At 39.9% G+C, this 18,719-nt stretch overlaps 1 protein-coding gene across 12 annotated transcripts in view; it reads right to left on the reverse strand.

Annotated features, from left to right (window-relative positions):
* Nucleotides 1-9,759: 9,759 nt before the first annotated feature.
* ARHGEF9 (Cdc42 guanine nucleotide exchange factor 9) overlaps nucleotides 9,760-18,719 on the reverse strand; it is a 240,285-nt gene continuing 231,325 nt past the window's right edge. For 11 of the 12 annotated variants that reach the window (XM_045995760.1, XM_045995751.1, XM_045995758.1 and 8 more), the window contains one exon: nucleotides 12,431-13,102. In XM_045995760.1, the coding sequence (XP_045851716.1) occupies nucleotides 12,921-13,102 (182 nt within the window). In that variant the 3' untranslated portion in view covers nucleotides 12,431-12,920. Of the gene's footprint in view, nucleotides 12,286-12,430; nucleotides 13,103-18,719 lie in introns of those variants that run through there. The other variant, XM_045995752.1, reaches the window with a different exon arrangement.

An 18,719-nucleotide genomic window follows, 5' to 3' on the forward strand; every position in this document is an offset into this window, starting at 1 on the left:
CATGTTCCATGTAGCTTTGCATTTGTTTTCTGTTCATTTGAAGGACCAGGCACCTTTTCCACCTGGTTTTGGCAGGTAAAAACCTTCTCCTGTCTAATAAGATTACCTCCATGATCATGGTCATATGGGAGTGTAACAACATCCTGTGGATACTGATGGTTCTATGGTTGAGTCTGATTGGTAGGCTTGTTACCAGGGATTTTTATGGATGGGAAGACCCTCTTCAACCCTCACATCTGTCTTCAAGGGACAGTACCTGAAGGGAAATACCTGGCAACCTAAAAATAAGAATGGTTTGTATTTTATAGAAATCTACACTTTATCAAATAAAGGGAATGATCTCAGTATTTCTCTGGGTAGGTATAAAGTCCAAGTGAATGCCAGATGTGATGAGCTATTTTTATTTCTCAGAACTGAGAACAGCAGAAGAATCTAAGAAAGGTCCCCCATCTCAGCCATGTTGGGCTTCCAACTTCAATGAGTAGTGAGGATGTGCTGAGCCCGAAAATTACAGAGTAAAACTCTCAAGATTCCTTTGTACCATTTTGATCTTCCAGGGCACAGGGAGCTGGACAGGGTTCTAGCAGCCTTTGAGTCACCATCTTCACTTTACAAAGAGGGAACTATGATCCTGGAAAACTTACTCCCCTCCTTCCCTTCCTTGAACCTCACATTTAGTATAATAATAATAATAAAAGACTTCCTTTTATTGAGCTGTTGTAGATGCTTGACATGTATTAACTTATTTTATCTTAAATAACAAATCCCTATGAAGGCCAGAAATTCTTTTGACCTCAAGTAACACAAAAATCATGTAACTATGACTTCATTAAATTGGAGCTTCCTTTCTTCACACAGCAGCAATCCAGAGGTTGGTGGTTACTGCTTATTTCTAAAGTTTATTGATGACCTCAGGGAACTAATCTCTTCCCATCTTTCCTTGCTACCAGCCTTAGCATACAGGCCTTCAGCCTCAGGCTTGTTATTTCATGTTTACAGATGGCTGTCCTAGTTCCAGGCATCATATCTACACTCAAAAGAGGGAGAGGAATAGAAGTGTTGATGCCAGCCATATTTTTTCCCTTTATCAGGAGAACAAAATATTTATCAGAAACTAGCCCCCTACCAGCAGACGTTCTCTTACATTTCCTTATCAGATGTTGGTTTTATGGCTACTTCTTCCTGCAGAAGAAAATGGTATTTAACTGAGCACATTGTTGTTTCAAACAAAATTGTGGTTCAAGTTGCAAATAAGAAGGGTTACATGTATACTGGAAGGCTATCAACAGTTTTTTCAGTCACAGAGAAATACTATTATAATCTCTATTTTACAAATAGGGAAATCGAGGCATGAAATAGTTAAGTAATTTACCCAAAGTCACATAGCCAACACACAGTAGAATTAGGATTTGATGAGCACTGGGCATTTGTTATATGCAAGTAGTGAATCATTGGACACTATATCAAAAACTAAGGATGTACTGTATGTTGGCTAATTGAACTTAATTTTAAAAAAAGGAACAAGGATTTGAACTGAGGCATTCTGGCTCTACACCAGTGTTTCTGAAATATCCTTTTTGACAATCTACTCTAAAAATTTAATATTCATGCAGTACTCATACCTTCCAAATTTAAAACGCTACATAAGTTTTTTTTTTAACCTGAACACTCTATTCTTTCCTATTCTATTCCATTCCAGTTTATTATTTCATTTTTTAAAAATTCTGGTTATACTCAACTAAACTGATATCATGACCCTGTAATTTGAAAATGATTTTAGTGCATTGCCTTGCTTCAGTACCACCACTTCCTTAATAGAATTTCTAGGGTACCAAGAAGGATGTCCTGATGCTATTCACTCTCAGCAGCTGCCGAGATTGGGAAAATTTTCATAGACAACTTCTTCCACTATATCTTCTAGACTTCTTTCTTTTTCCTCCCTTTCAGAGATTCCAATAATTCTGACGTTGGAACGTTTCATGGCATCGTTTATTTCCCTGATTCTGTTTTCATGGCTTCTGAGCTGTTTGTTCCAGGCTTCCTCCTGATTCTTTCTCTCTATCTGTTTGTCCTCCAGATCACTAATTCTATCTTCTGTCTCAGTTACCCTAGCTTTTAGAGAATTTAGATTAGATTGGAACTCATTGAGAGCATTTTGAACATCATCCCTGGTGGCTTTCAGTTCTGCCCTAACATTGTGAACATCATCCCTGGTGGCTTTCAGTTCTGCCCTAATCAATTATGTTTGGTCATCCATGGCTTTCTCCAACCTAGCTATTGCCTGGATTATTGTTAGTCTGAATTCCTTTTCTGACATATTGTCTATGTCGATAGCCATTAGCTCTGTTGCAGAAGGCCCATCCTCTCTATTTTTCTTCTGTTGGGTATTCCTCCTCCTAGTCATTTTGGAAAGAGATGACTGAACAGATGCAGCTGGACTTATCGATTGTGGTGCAGTCAATGTGCACCCTGGAACGCTTCTGTGCAATCAGGATTCCCCACCCAAATGAGAGAAAAAAGAAAAGAAAAAGAAATAGAGAAGAAGAAAGAAAAAAGGGGGAAAGAAAAAAGGAAAAAAAAGAGAGAGAGAGAGAGAGATAGGACAAAAAGGGAAGATAAAAGAGAAGGCTCAGCCCAAATGGGCCACAAGGTAAGATTTATGAAGGATACAAACAAAAACAGACAAAGAAAAAGACTGATAAAAGTATATGACAAGAGAAAAAAAATATATATATATAAGCAAAAAAAAAAAAAAAAAAGGAAGAACCTCATCAGAAAGAACCCCAAGTATAAGATTTATATATTATCAGGACAAACACAAATTCACAGAAACACTGACAGAAGGAAAAATTGGGAGAGTGGTTATAAATTCTCAGTGTGGGTGAGGAAGATTATTTTGATTCTTCCTGAAGGTATCTTGATGTTTTTGTTAAGGGACTCAACTTTCCTAAGTTACAGGGGGATTAGAAACTGGTTTGCCTATAGGGGTAGCATTGATTGGGGAAAGGGGATTACCTTGAAGTTTAACTCTATATGTATAGTAGAAAATAAAAATTAAAAAAGAATAAACTAGACTAAACTAAGTTAAAATTAAAAAAGAATTAAAAAATTAGAAAAGCAAAAGAAAAACACGGGAGTATGTATCAAAAAGTTCAGGTTAGAAGGTTATTAAAGAATTTGATGTACTGGACATCTCAGTGTGGTGGTAAATAGGTTAAAAAATTATCTGTATGTATAAAAAAAAGAACCAGAATATTGGTAAAGAGTTAAAAATAAAAGTTGTATTTATGAAGTAGTGGTGGTTGTTCTCTTGTAGTCTTTTTTTTTTTTTCTTCCTTCCTGGTTGGTTTTCTGGGGGAGGGTCCTGCCACGTGGGTTTTCAGACAATGATGTTCCCTGAGTTAAGTCCTCCTGCTCCCCTCAAGGGGGTGGGCTCTGAGGAAACTGTTTTTTTTCAGCCTTTTGTTCTCTGGGGGTTTTTATGTTCTTTCATCTGCTTTCTCTGGCCTTGACAGCTTTTGATGGTTTTTGGAGGTTTAGAGGAGAGCAAACTGCACCCTGAACTCCCTCTCAGAGAGAAGCCCCAGAATGTTTTGGAAAAGCTGCTGGCTGAGTTGGTTTTGAGTCACTGTCCCTGGGGATGCAGGAGCTCCTCATTGTACCCAAAACCAGGGCAGTGGCGGCTGTCTAGGCAGCTCCAGACCGCCAGAGAGGTTCGGAGCAGAGATCGCACACTGAGATTTTCCTGCTGTCCTGGGCTGGGAATGTCTGGTTTTTCCGGATGCCAGAGCTCCAGACTAGGGCCTATAAGCACCTATCTCAAGGGAGGGTGTGGGACGGGCGCGTTTCAGGACTGCCGTCTGGCCGAGCTCCCAGCCCCTCACGGGAGCCAGACCCCAGACCCCACTCGTTCTTGGGGCGCTGGCGTTCAGGTGCACTGGCGGCTCAGGGATGGAGACCTGATTTCTCCACCACACTCTCTCTGGATCAGCGCCAGGGGAGGCTGTCCTGGGTCAGGGGACTTAGGTCCCTGACCCTAACCGCCCAGGTTCCCACTATCGCGCCCCCCCCCCCCCGTGATCCTTTGCTCTTTGTTTTTTGAGTGCTTTCAACCAGACCCCAAGTTAATGCTGGTCGCCAGAGGCAGAGCACTCTCGTGTTGGGGTATTACTTTCCAATCGGTCACCTCTGGTGGCTCCCTCCCCCTTTTGTTTATCTTCAGATATCAGTCTGATGCTCCCAGTCTGCTTTACCTGCCACTGGCATCTTCTGCTCCTGTAGAGATCCAGATGTGTATAATTCTGATCTCAGGCTGATTTCATGGGGGGTCGGAGTTCTTTGGTAGGTAATCAGCTCACTTTAGGGTACAGGTTGAAATGGTGCCTCCTCCTACTTCCCCGCCATCTTGACCTCCTTGATGAATCTTTATGTAAAATTTGTCAGAACTCCTTGTTTTCTCCACTTTGCAAAGTAGGGAAATTCAAAGAGATTAAGTGTCTTTTCAAAGAGAAGATGTGTCTTGTCAAAGGCCACACAACACAGCACAGTTGTTGACCATCATGGGGCCCCAAAGAGAAGACCCCTCTCTCAGCAGCTGCCAAAATGCTACCATTCCTTTCTTTCCTTTTGTCTAAATAGTTGTCTCTTACTGAGTCTCACCTAGGAAGAGGAAAGCCTTATTTGAAGGCTCCTATTTTATACAGCCAGAGACAGTTCTGAACTAAAAAAAACAAACCAACCAACCCCAAAACCAAAAAATAAAACAAACAAACAAACAAAACCCCAATACTTCAGTGAGAATGTGTAACACTTCACACAATATATAGTGAGCATGGATTCATGTGTTTTAGCTGAATCTTCCCAAGAAGCCCATCTTCTAATGTGAGGGGAGAAGGGAAGTTATACATGTAAGTGAAGGTAGCCAGTAAGGAGTGTGTTATTAAACTAGTTACTACAGTGGGGAACTGAAATTTAATCTCTGGAAAAGCTCCAGGGAAAAGTGTCAAACACACTTTTGAATTATCACATCTAAGGAACAAAGGAATCGGGGCAATTTTACCTTCCCTCATCAGTCATTGGTTAAAGGCTATTTCCAGGATAAGAAAAGCAGTAATTCCCAGGCCTGCAGTAATTCCCAGGCCTGCAGTAATCCTGGCCTGCTAGATTAGATAGATAGATAGATAGGTGATAGATAGATATAGGTATCTATATCTATCTCTATCTTCTAGATATTATAAAATTATATATAATCTAAATATATATATATATAATCTAGACATTATATATATATTCTAGATATTATATATGAAATCATATATAGTCAGTCCATTGTGTGTGTGTGTGTGTGTGTGTGTGTGTGTGTGTGTATGAGTGTGGGTTGCCTTAGCTAAGGCTGAACAGGAGATAAGGGTATGGAAACTGGTGACTGGGAGGCTGGACATTTATGAGGGGCTCAGCTGAAGCTCCACATGTCGTTAGTTTGCTATGAGAGCTTGGAGACTCTCATTTATCCCCCAAATTCACACAGAGAAATTTGTACTTGAAAGTTATTTATCATTCATAAGCACAATGCAAGTAGGTGCAGTATTTAATTTCTTCATTTCTATATTTCAGAACCTGGAAGTACTAGGCATGCCAGTAAATATTTGTTGGATGAATAAATGAATATGGAGTCTTTTACTCGTGTGATTTAATCTGCCAGGATTTTAATCATGTCATTCTCATCACTTAGAATATCTTTAATTCACTTTTCAACCTCCTTCCTTATGAATTTTCCACATATGTGTAAATAAAGACTTTGTCCTTGCCTAAAGAGAGATCTGGCCTTTACCCTCAGCTTCTGGGTAGTCTCTAAGCCTTTGGAATGTTGGGTCTGATAGGGGTGTTTTTGTTTGACTGGGAGCCTTGTGTTGCCTGAGAGTCTAACAATGTGATTTAGGGTGGGGTTTTGGGCCACACCAATGATGTGATTTAGGGGAGATTCTGGGTTACCTGGCATCAGCCCACTTCTTGAGGAGGCTGGAGACTGGAGATCAGTCACAGGGACAGTGATGGAGACCTGATAAAATCTCAAGAAGCCTGGGTAAACTTCTCTTCCTAGCAAAATTCCATGAAAATTGTCATGTATTAATGCCAAAAAAGTAATAATGTTCCAAGTCCACAGGGAAATGACAATTAAAACTCTCCATATGATACTTTCTTGGAGTTTTCCCTGATTTCTTCCCTTAACTGATTTTAGTCTGCACCCTATAAGTTTTAAAAACCATGAATATAACAGTTCTGTGAGTCTTTTTAGTGAATTATCAAAACTAAGGGTGGTCTTGGAGACCCAGGGACTTGGTGTCAGAAGGATGACTTTGTGTGGATTGCTTCTTTAACATTTCAGTAGCTCTAACCTTCACATGGTAGAATTGTCCCTGTTGTCTGAGGCCTAGTTTAAACTTTTCCTTCTTTGGTAGAGGTTTTCAATATTCATCCATATCTATTTCTCCTGCCCTTCAGAACTTACAGGACTTTTGTAGTTTCCTGTTCCCTTGAAGTTGGATGAGGCCATGTGATCAGTTCTGGTCCTTTGGGCTGTGACTGGAAGCAGGGATAGAGAATTTAAGTATAAATGGGAAACACTCTAGGGCCCTTTCTCCAGCTGTAGTGATTATGGAAGTATGTGTTAAGATGGAGGTGTAACAAGGCAGAAGCACCCCAGACTGTGTACTATCATACGGCAGATAGCTGATATGGAGAATTACCTAGACATATAGAAAGATTTGCATGGGCAAGAAATAAACTCTTATATGTTAACCCATTGAGATTTTAGGAATATCTTTTTCTTCAGCATAACCAAATTTATCCTGACTGATTACAAAGATTTCCTCAATCAGAATTAACCATTCCATTCTCTGAGTGCCTCCAGACTCCCATCCATCCCTGTTATGACCCATGCTTATAAGTTCTCACTAAATTCTGAGTGACTGTGGAGAGACGTTAGTCATCTTGGTATCTCTAATGTACCTACTATACTATACCTACTATACTGGCCCAGATTACATTATCAGGATATGTGGATTGAATCTGATTCAGGGTTTACAGATTCTGGATTGACAGGTCTGTGGAGAAGCATGTTTGCTGTGAAGATGAACACAGTCTTGTCTAGGAAGCTACCTTAAATGACCTATTGGTTAGCTAATTAGAAATAATAGAGGGTCCTAGAGAACACAGAGCTACTGCCTTCCCATGTACATTTCTTCTCTCCCCCTCTTTCTCAACTATATGAGAAAATAGTGTCCCTGTGACATGTCTGGAGAAGGAGGTCACAGCCCAAGACAGAAATGGGGGAGATTATACTAGAATAGTGTGCTTCCAGGGGACATGAGTCTTACCACCAAACATCCCTCTTCAACTGTTTTGCAAACCCAGTTGATCTAATCTACCTATGGCCAGGCTTAACTATATTCTTGCAGGTGGTGGGACTTGGGGTAATGCTAAGAAGATTCATTTTGCTACCTCGGGCCTGGGCAAACAAGATCAACCTCATCAGTCCCATATCTTAGGACAGAAGCCTCTGGGAGCTGGTAGTGAGTAGGTCAGCATGAATACGGAAATCCAAAATGGGCAAAAGCTAAGTGGGCCAAGCAGCACAGTGATGGCCTCAATAACTAAAATACTGAAGTAAGCTGAAGCCTTGGTCCTTATCCCACTTGCTCTTGGTACTAGAGACAAAAACCTATAGCTGCATTCACATGTTGGAGGTCTGTATTAGAATACTTAAGAGGGCTCTCAAGGAGAGTGCAGGAGTGAAATTCATTTGTATCAGATCATTTCATATTTTTGATTCTAGGCTTTCCCAACACACACAGTTCCAGAAATACTCTGAGAGTAAGTAGCTCTGAGATCAGTTTGAATGGGGGTGAATTTTCGTGATGAATACTCACAAGCTGGGGAACCTTGACTACTCACTTTAAATGAACCTCTGGCTTCTCCTGTGTTAAATGCAGTTAATATCCACATTGCCAAATGGTTGTCAAGGGGATTACATGAGACCCTATATATTGAAAGGTCATTGAAAATAGGAGCAACTGTTGTATATAAACAATGCATTAGCATCCTACATCAGACCTGGTGGGAAACTTCCCAGGCTATAGATATGTCAGGGGGACTTATTCTAGGAAGAGACCTTTCCTGGAAACTGGGAAGAGTCTCCTTTCTCTGTTTTAGTTCTGGCCATATGGGAACACCACAGATATCTATCTCCACCCCTGAGCTTCCCAGAAGATACTGGGGAAAAGTAGAATAATAAACCTTCATCCTTGGTACAATGATCTTGGGATTGGCTAAGGCCCTCCCCTTTAAAAGCCTCCTACTGTCTTCTACCTTCCTCTTCTGTCCTCATTCAAGGGGAGAAATTTAGTACTTAGAAAAGGCAAATTGGAAACTTAATTAGGTAAGTGGCACTTTCATCAATGAATACGGTGGCACTCTCAACAGCGAATATAGGGTGGTTTGTAACAAAACTGAGGGCAGCAAGTGGGTAAATGCTCTTAGTAAATAAGCTTGTAAGTATTAGAGCCATTATTTATGGTAGTAAAGAATATGAATGATCATGTGGACCATGTGGAGCTTCCAGAAATAATTCTTCTGATGATGAGAAAGTCTTGATTTTAGGTAACTTAGGAGAGCATCAGCTGCATCCCATATGTAAGACCCCCCCAGGATTTATCTCCCCAATCTCCATTCTAGGACCCTCAGAAGGTAGTCAGGGAATATTCAGACCAGAGGCAGTCCTCTTGCTCTGCAGGACATAGTTGAAATTCACCTTTGAAAGCTGATGAAGCTGAGAACTGGCAAGATGGAAAATGGACATCTGAGAACTGAGTGTTCTGAGTTTGTTGAAAAAGGATTGCAGACCCCATGGCAAAGAGAAAAAGTGGGGACAGTAGAAAAAGAGGTTAAATTATGCGAGAGCCAAGAAACAGAGAAAGGGCAAAGTTTATTGAGGGAGATGTTTTAATAATTACATTCTCCAAATCCAGGATTAAGGACGTCCCTTAGTCCTAATAGACAGGGTTCACACCCTAACCCAGAGGCACAATATCTGCTCTTCCTCCTAACTCTGTAGCTTAGAACAATTACCCGGTCCCTTTCAGTACATAAGCATTTTATTAGAGTTAGAGTCTAGTCACTCTGGAGACAGGCAGGTGAGGCAGCATCAGAACAAACCCACTATTGTATCTCTGATGGGCAGGATAAGACACTACATGGGAGCCTTGCAGGCAGCAAGGAGCATTGACTTGCAGGCAACAGGATGATGAATACAACAGTAAGGTCACTACACTCATTTTGGGGGATAGATAAGGAATGGGTCTACCTCTAAGGAGAAAGAACCAGAATATGATATGGCTTCTGACTAGATTCAAAAAGCAGCTTTTAAGCTCCCATGAGTACCCAGGGCAGGTACTGGATTTGTAGCTCCAAGGAAAAGGAATGGGGTCAGGAATGGGCTCTCAAGTCTTATCAAAGGGACAGGTGACATGAAGAACTGCCCCATGTATAAAGACACTCTAAGTGTCCCTGATTACATGATCAAACTTGTCTTCCAGAAAGGACATGGAAGGTCACAGGCAGCCCATGAGATGCCTGACAATGGAACAGCAGGGCTGGCAGGCCAAGACTAGGTTGGGATAAGCTTTTCCCCATCAGGACAATTCTCTTTATTTTGCAATTAGTGAAATGCACACACATAGGAAAGAAGACTCTGCCTAGAAGTGTCTTTTTACTTCTTTTATTGAACTCCATAAATATTTTCATAAGGCTTTGTGTCATTACAACATCATGGTTTTGTTGTTAAACATTTTTTTAAACACACAACTTTGACACTTGTTTGACAGGGTCAAACAATCAGAAGAAACAAAATAATAAACTGGCAAATGCAGAGCAGCAGGGGTAATCAAAATCACTGTTACCCATCCATCCACCCCAGCCCACCCCAGCCCCAAAGCACTAAAAGATCACTATTCGGCTTCACACTAGAATTTTTAGAACTCTCTTGCTGTCCTTGGTAAATCCATTAGAGTTATACACATAGAGAGAAGAGGAAAGAGGAAGAGAGAAAGAGGAGTTAGATTTCTGTGTTAGGACCATCCTACAGCAGGGCCCATAAAACACACTAGCAAAGCCTTTTGGAGAGCAAATCCAGGCCTCGTTGAGTTGAGAAAAGGGGATCTTGGGGGCCATGCACACATAGAAGAGATTACAGAGTTCTTGGGGGATAGCACTGCTGTGGGAACACAGAATAGACCTGGACCCTGATTCCAGATAACAGGGCTCCCCTTGGGGCTGTTAGTCACTGGTCTGCTTTGTTGCCATAGGCTGGGGGAACACTCCAACCAATGGTAAACTGATTTCTGGTTGTTTTCACAAGTTATTGGCATCTGGTGAGGCCAGCAGTTTGTGTAGATGAGAGGTGGATGGCAAGAGGTAATATTCCTGATCCTGGAGCTTTGGGCACAGGTTCAGGGGAAAAGGGCATGGAGTGAGGGCAAGGGTACTTGGCTAAGAGATGTAGTAGGCCCAGGGAATTGATTAAGCATTCCCTCTTGGTTCACTCCTTAGCCCTTGGAGAAACATATCAAGGTTAAGCCTAGTGGAGAAGAATGGAAAGTAGGAAAAGAATGTTTACTTAAGGGAGGCCTACACAGCCACTAAAATAATGCTCTTTGCCAGGGAAGCCATTGTAGCTTAGGCACTGGATACCAGGTTCCTTGCCAAGGTGGGACTTAAGTAGCTGGATCATTTGCTGAGCAGTTGTGGCCAGTCCCGAGCCCCAGCCCTCTGCCCAGCTCATGCTTGCCCTTGGCTTACCCCACAAGTCCTATTTGAATGTGGCAGAATGAAAGCAACAGCTTGTAATTTGATTCCCACAGAGGAATAATTCCCAGGCTGGGCAGGGCCTGGTCTGTGTCAGGAGGCATAGAGCAGCAATCAATTCAGCTGTACTTAGGGCCTCATGCAGCCATGGCTGCTGCTTAGTAAGCTGAGGTCCTTTCATGATGAAGTTTTCTCCTAGGGTCCAGAACAAACTCACAATTTCTAGCTTCCTCATTATAGTGGTTTTCCATAGCAGGGCCCATTCTCGCTCCTTTGTACTCCATTCTCTTTGCTGTTCAAGGTCTGTCAACCTGAAGGGCTATGTGAGGAGGAGAAATAGGTACTCCTGCACCCAATAGGGAGCTTGCCTCTTAGTGGGAGAAGTTAATTTTGCCTAAGTATTAAAGCCTGCCAAAAATCAGCCTGAGGGTATTATCTCTATCTCAGATATTTTCTCCATAGAGAAGTCTCCCTGAGCTCCACACTTACTTGTTTCCAGTGTCCTGGGATGGGTGAATGTTGGAAATAGGGCCTTCTTAGAATAAGAGAAATTCTTTAACTATGCTAATAGCAGCAATTTTCCTGTGCCAGGAGAACAGGAAAAAGACGGACAACAGGGAGAGGAGAAGGAAGGAATCATGGAAGATTGTCCATGCAATCTGTTAACAATGGGGGAAGTCTCACATAACTTGAGTGGTAGCAACTGCAGGTACATATTTTGGACTAAGGCTGCCTCTTTCCATGACCATTCCTGTTCCTTCCTTTAAGAGGTTATGGTCAGCCTTGGATCCTCTCCAGGTCAATAATTTGAAGGCAGCTGATGATCTTGGTCAGATGGGCTCTGTCTTGACCCTTCATAAGCTCCCATAAATGCTCCCTGTAATCTGAAAATGGAAGCAGGGATGACCAGGCCCCTGAAATTATTCCAGTGGGGAACCCCAACTTTGAGCCTACTTGGTACTATAGGCAGTTGAATTCCTCCCACAGGGCAGCAGAGTCTCAGTCCCTTTGCTTCAAGTTCAGATCTTTTAGGTTAGGGGAGGAAGAGGCCTAAAAGGAACACCATAATCAAAGCAGCTTGAAGAAGAGAATAATTGGCTCAAGCTAAACCCCAGATGCAAAACTGCTCATGACCCAGCAGTGCTATAACATGGGATCCCCCAGTTCTAGGAGAAGAGCCCAAATGCAGAATGTTCCCTGAACAGAAGTCCTCTCCAGAATTATTATACTGACTCTCCCTTGATTCTGTTTGGTTTTGATCCCTCTACAACATCCAAAACACAGTGAAAGCAATAGAAATATCGAGCAGTTATGTCACAGGGCACAACAGAGCATGTCTAGACTGGCATGACTGAGGACAGAAGATGCAGGGAAAAAGCTGTCTGGGGCAACTGCTGGGCTGTAGAAACATTCACAGATGGTCAGCTGAGGTTGAAAAGGAAAAAGGAAAAAAAAAAAGAAATTACACGCTCCCAAACTCTATCACATCAAAGTAAATTCAAAAGAATAAATGAAACAAGATGGGATTGGGAGGGAGACAAACCATAAATGACTCTTAATCTCACAAAAGTTATCAGCATCAGTATCATCAGGAAAGGAAAAAAAATACAAACACATCTATGGTAATAATGACAAGTTAATGAATCACTCACAGGGGAGCAAAGAGTTTATCTCAACAAGAAAAGGAACACATAGAAATGTCAATTTCTGAAAATAAAGTGGAGGGAGACAGGATAAAAACAGAAAACTTCTAAGAAGGGATCAAATATTTAGAAGTCATTGGTACCTCTTCCTACCAACTATAGATTTCACGTCCCCAAAACAACAGAAAACTTTTTTTTTGGTCCTTCTGTGTGTGTGTGTGTGTGTGTGTGTGTGTGTGTGTGTGTGTGTGTATTCAAGGGTCTGTGTGTATGTATATGTGTCTCTCTATATATAAATATATATCTGTATATATATTTATATATATATAAATTTCAACAGTGCTTCTCCAAAAAATGTCCATCTATAAATATAATTGTATTTACTTTATTTTAAAATTATCTGCCTCCCTGTAGTTATTATTTTTTGAAGGGGGTTAACCTGCTGAAGTTTTGCCAGAATGGTGACTGGCTGCGCTTGGGTTCGGTGAACTCAAAGACCTGTGACTGAGCGATGCCATCGGGGACCAGGTACTGGCCCTGGTTTAACGGGTCCTGCGGTGGTGGGTAGGAAGGAGGAACTGAGCGGGCAGAGTTGACACCTAGAGTAGATGGGAGAGCAAAGGGAAAAGAGTGTAAGTTAAGTAGCAAGGAGCTTCTCAAATTACCCAGTGACCACTTTGAGCAGACAGTTAAAGGCAGCCTATATTAGAGAGTGTGGACAGGAACTGAAAATCATCCAAAGGAAGAAGTGCATTCCTTAACAGATTTTGGAACAACACACACTTTCCCGTTTACTCAGGTATCACTGAGAATCTTGTGGTGTTGTCACCAGTAGTTTTACAGATGAGGATACTGAGATCTGGGGTGAAATGTCATACCCAAGGTCATGAAGCAAGGGATAGAATCCATATTCTTTGATTTCTCAGTTCAGGGCTCTTTCTTTCTTTCTTTCTTTCTTTCTTTTAAGATTTATTTATTTGAGAGAGAGAGAAAGCTAGAGCAGGGGCAAGAGGAGGGGCAGAAGGAAAGGGAGAGGAGAGAGAAACTTAAGCAGACTCCAAGCAGGGGAGGGCCATGAGATCATGACCTGAGCCAAAACCAAAAGTTGGATGCTCAACTGACTGCACCACCTAGGCTCCCCAAGAGCTCTTTTCAAGACACCATGATCCATTATGCCAGACTTGGTCCTGCAAATCACCCAACAATTTCCATTTAATTTCAAAGGAATTTGGTTTTCTCCCCACTCAACTATCCCTGTAAGTGTCAAAAGAGCCTGACTTCAAATCATGTCTTTGGTTGAAAATGGGTTTCTAAAAGTTAAGGTAAAAGTGGTCCAGTATTCTACACCAGGGTATAGTGAGGAAACCACATTTAATATGAAAGTAACATTGGTAAATGAGGGAGAAAGCAAAGAAGACATGATTCATGGAACACAAGTAAGACTTGGAATAGATCTCTGACTTTTCAAAGGGAAAAATTCAAAACTGCAACTTTAATAGAAGTATTTACAAACTTCAAAGCAAAATTCACACGAATAGGGGATTCCAGGGTGTGTGTGTTTTGGGAGGGGTAAATTTAAAGTTCAATCCTAACCTATATTCAGAACATAAAATCATACAGCACATGATTCAGAATGCAACAAAGACCTCTCTGTTGATCCCAAATAGCTTCCTCATCTGCTAACCAATGTCTGAAATTTCAACATTGCAACTTCTTTGTTTGCCTTTGTTTGATGACTTGATCTCATTACCTTAGAAGTAGTATCATACTGAGCCATAGTCTGCCACTGGCACTTCAATAGGAACCAATGAGTTATTTTCTAAAAGCCAGTATATTTTGCTTTGTTTGGGTTATTTTGTTTTCCAGATTTATTGAGATATAATTGATACATAACATTCTGTAAGTTTCAGGTGTGCAATGTGCAATATCTATCTATCATCTATCTATCTATACATTACAAGATGATTACTACAATAAGGTTAGTTAGTATATCCATCATTTCACAAAATCACCTTTATTTGTGTTAAGAGCATTTAAGAACTATGCTCTTAGAAATTCCCAAGTTAAAATATTAACTATATTTACCATATGCTGTATATTATACCCCCAGAATTCTTCATCTTATAACTAAAGTTTGTGCCCTTTGACCAACATCTTGATACTTCCCCATCTTCAGCCCCTGGCAACCACCAATCTACTTTCTATTTCTATAACTTTGTTTTTAGATTCCAATATAGGTGATATCATATAGTATTTATATTTTCCATTGCTTGTGCTTTTGGTGTCATATTCAAAAACTTGTTATTAAAACCATGTCAAGGAGTATTTTCCCTATATTTTCTTCTAGGATTTTTTATGGGGTTCAGCCTTACACTTGTCTTTAATTCATTTTGAGTTAATTTTTCTGAGCAGTCTATACAGATAGGGGTCTAATACATTCTTCTGCACATGAACATCCAATTTTCCCCAATACCATTTATAAAAGGGTCTACCCTTCCCCACTGAGTATCCCTGGCCTCCTGATAAATATTAGCTGACTATGGGTTTATGGTTCATACTTTGGATCTTGATTCTCTCCCATTAGTCTATATGTCAGGTTTTATGCCAGCACCATATTGTTTTGATTACTATAATGTTGGAATGAAGTTTGAAATCAGAAAGCATGACACCACCAGTTTCGTTCTTTCTCAGGATTGCTTTGGTTATTTGGGGTCTTTTTTGGTTCTATATGAATTTTATAATTTATCTACTTCTGTGAAAAATACCATGGAATTTGAGATAGGGATTACAATAAATGTACAGATGACCTTGGATAGTAAGGGCATTTTCACAACATTAAATCTTAAAATCCATGAATATGGAATATCATTCCATTTATTTGTGTTTTCTTCAATTTCTTTTATAAATATGCAATAGTTTATAGTATACAGATTTTTAACCTCCTAGGTTAAATACATTCCTAAGTACTTTATCCTATTTTGTGTTACTGCAAATGGGATTGTTACATTAATTTATCTTTTCAATGTTCATTTTTACTGAAACACAAATGATTCTTGTACTTGTATTTTGCATCCTGAAACATTATTGACTTCCATTATTATTCTAGTATTCTTTTTTTTTCCAGATTGGCTTTTTAAAAAATATTATTTCTTAGGAGAGTCTTCAGATTTTTCTTATATAAAATCATGTCATCTGTAAACAGAGACAATTTTACTTCTTCCTCTCTGAATTTCATGCCTTTTTCTTGCCTGATTGCTTTGGGTAGGACTTCCAATAGTATGTTGAATAGAAGTGGTGAGAGTTGGCATCCTTGTCTTGTTCCTGATATTAGAGGAAAAGCATTCAACTATTTACCATTGAGCATGATTGTTAATAATGGCATGCTTGTTACATAAGACATTTATTATGTTGAAGTATGTTCCTTGTATATAAAATTTATTGAGAGTTTTTATCATGAAAATATGTTGATATGGTTTCATTCATATGTGGAATATAAGGAATAATGGAGAGGACCATAGGGCTAGGGAAGGAAAACTGAATGGGAATAAATCAGAGAAGGAGACAAACCATGAGAGACTTTTGACTCTTGGAAATAAACTGAGTGTTGCAGAAGGGGAGTGGGTGGGAGGATGAAGTAACAGGGTGATGGGCATTAAAGAGGGCATATGATGTGATGAACACTCAATGTCATACACAACTAATGAATCATTGAATAATACATCAAAAACTAATGATATTCTATATGTTGGTTTTTTCAGATGCTTTTACTGCATCTGTAGAGATGTGATTTTATCTTATATTCTGTTAATGTGGTATATCACATTTTTTGACTTGCATATATTGAATGATCCCTGCTTCCTAGAGATGAATCCCACTAGATATTGGTGTATAAACCTTTTAATGTGCTGTTGAACTTGGTTTGTTAGTATTTTTTTATATTTTTATTTATTTTATTTGACAGAGAGAGAGGTCACAAGTAGGCAGAGAGGCAGGCAGAGAGAGAGGGAGAAACAGGCTCCCCACTGAGCAGAGAGCCCGATGCGGGGCTCGATCCCAGGACCCTGAGATCATGACCTGAGCTGAAGGCAGAGGCTCAAACCACTGAGCCACCCAGGCGCCCTGGTTTGTTAGTATTTTGTTGAGAACTTTTTGTATCTATATTTATCAGAAATATTGGCTTGTATTGTCTTGTATTGTTTTTATATAACATTTGTGTCAGTGTAACCCTGACCTCATAAAATGAGCTTGAAAGTGTTCCTTTCAAGGTTTTGGAAGAGTTTCAGAAAGACTGGTATTAATTCTATTTTAAATGTTTTATGGAATTCACCAGTGAAACCATCTGGTCCTAGGTTTTTCTTTTTGGGAGGTTTTTGATTATTAATTCAATCTACTTAGTCATTATTGGTTGCTCAGATTTTGTATATCTTCTTTTTTTCTGTCAGTTTTATTGAGCTAAAATAGACATATTACCTTGTATATGATTAAGGTGTACAACATAATGATTTGATGTTTGATATGTTTGATACTGCAAAATGATAACCATGTTAAAGTTACTTCACATCTATCACCTCACATAGTTACATATTTTCCTTTGGATTAGAACTTTTAAGATCTACTCTCTTAGAAACTTTCAAATTTGCACTATAGTACTATTAACTTTAGTGACAATGCTATATAGAACTTACTTGTTTTGTATCCTTTGACTACCTTTACCCATATCCCCCACCACATACCCCTTTGACTACATTTACACATATCCCCCACTGCATACCCCCTACATCTGGCAACCACCAATCTGTTCTGTTTCTATGAGTTTGATTTTTATTACATCCCACATATAAATGAGATCATAGAGTATTTGTGTTTCTCTGAGTTATTTCACTTAGAATAATATCTTCCAGGTTCATTCATGATGTGGCAAAAGGCAGGATTTTCTCCTTTTATGATGAGTAATATTCTGTGTGTGTGTATGTGTGTGTGTGTGTGTGTGTACTTTATTGATAGTTATTTTTATCCATTTGTTTGCCAAAAGACATTTAGGTTATTTCCATGTCTTGGCTATTGTGAATAATGTTGCAATGAACATAGGGAGCGGATTTTTTTTTTTGATACAGTGATTTTATTTCCTTTAGATATATACCCCAAACTGGAATTGCTGGATCATATCGTAGTTCTATTTTTTTTAATTTTTTTTTTTTATGAATTCCTATACTGTTTTCCATACTGGCTGTACTAACTTACATACTTACAGTACACAAGGGTTCCTTTCTCTCCATATCCTTGTAATCCTTATTATTGTTTGTCTTTTTTTAAACATTCTATTTTATTTCAGTGTACCAAGATTCATTGTTTAAGCACCACACCCAGTGCTCCATGCAAAACGTGCCCTCCTTAATACCCATCGCTGGGCCAAACCATCCCCCCACTCCCTCCCTGCTAAAACCATCAGTTTGCTTCTCAGAGTCCACAATCCTCATTTTTTATCTCTCCTTCTGATTCCCCCCTTCATTTTTACCTTCCTTCACCTAATACCATCTATGCCATTCCTTGTGTTCCACAAGTTAATGAAACCATATGACAATTGACTTTCCCTGCTTGACTTATTTCATTCAGCATAATCTCCTCCAGTCCTGACTATGTTGATACCAAAGTTTGGTTTTCATCCTTTCTGATGGCTATGTAATATTCCACTGTATGTATGGACCATATCTTTTTTTTATTTTTTGGTATTTTTATTTCTTTTCAGCGTAACAGAATTCATTGTTTTTGCACCACACCGAGTGCTCCATGCAATGCGTGCCCTGCTTAATACCCACTACCTGGCTCCCCCAACCGCCCCCCCCCCCGCCCCTTCAAAACCCTCAGGTTGTTTTTCAGAGTACATAGTCTCTCAAAGTTCATTTCCCCCTCCAATTTCCCTCAACTCCATTCTCCTCTCCATCTCCCCATGTCTTCCATGTTATTTGTTATGCTCTGCAAATAAGTGAAACCATATGATACTTGACTCTCTCTGCTTGACTTATTTCACTCTGCATAATCTCTTCCAGTCCTGTCCATGTTGCTACAAAAGTTGGGTATTCATCCTTTCTGATGGAGGCATAATACTCCATAGTGTATATGGACCACATCTTCCTTATCCATTCGTCCATTGAAGGGCATCTTGGTTCTTTCCACAGTTTGGCGACAGTGGCCATTGCTGCTAAAACATTGGGGTAC

Source organism: Meles meles, chromosome X (genome assembly GCF_922984935.1).
Source record: "Meles meles chromosome X, mMelMel3.1 paternal haplotype, whole genome shotgun sequence".
Taxonomy (NCBI): Eukaryota; Metazoa; Chordata; class Mammalia; order Carnivora; family Mustelidae; genus Meles; species Meles meles.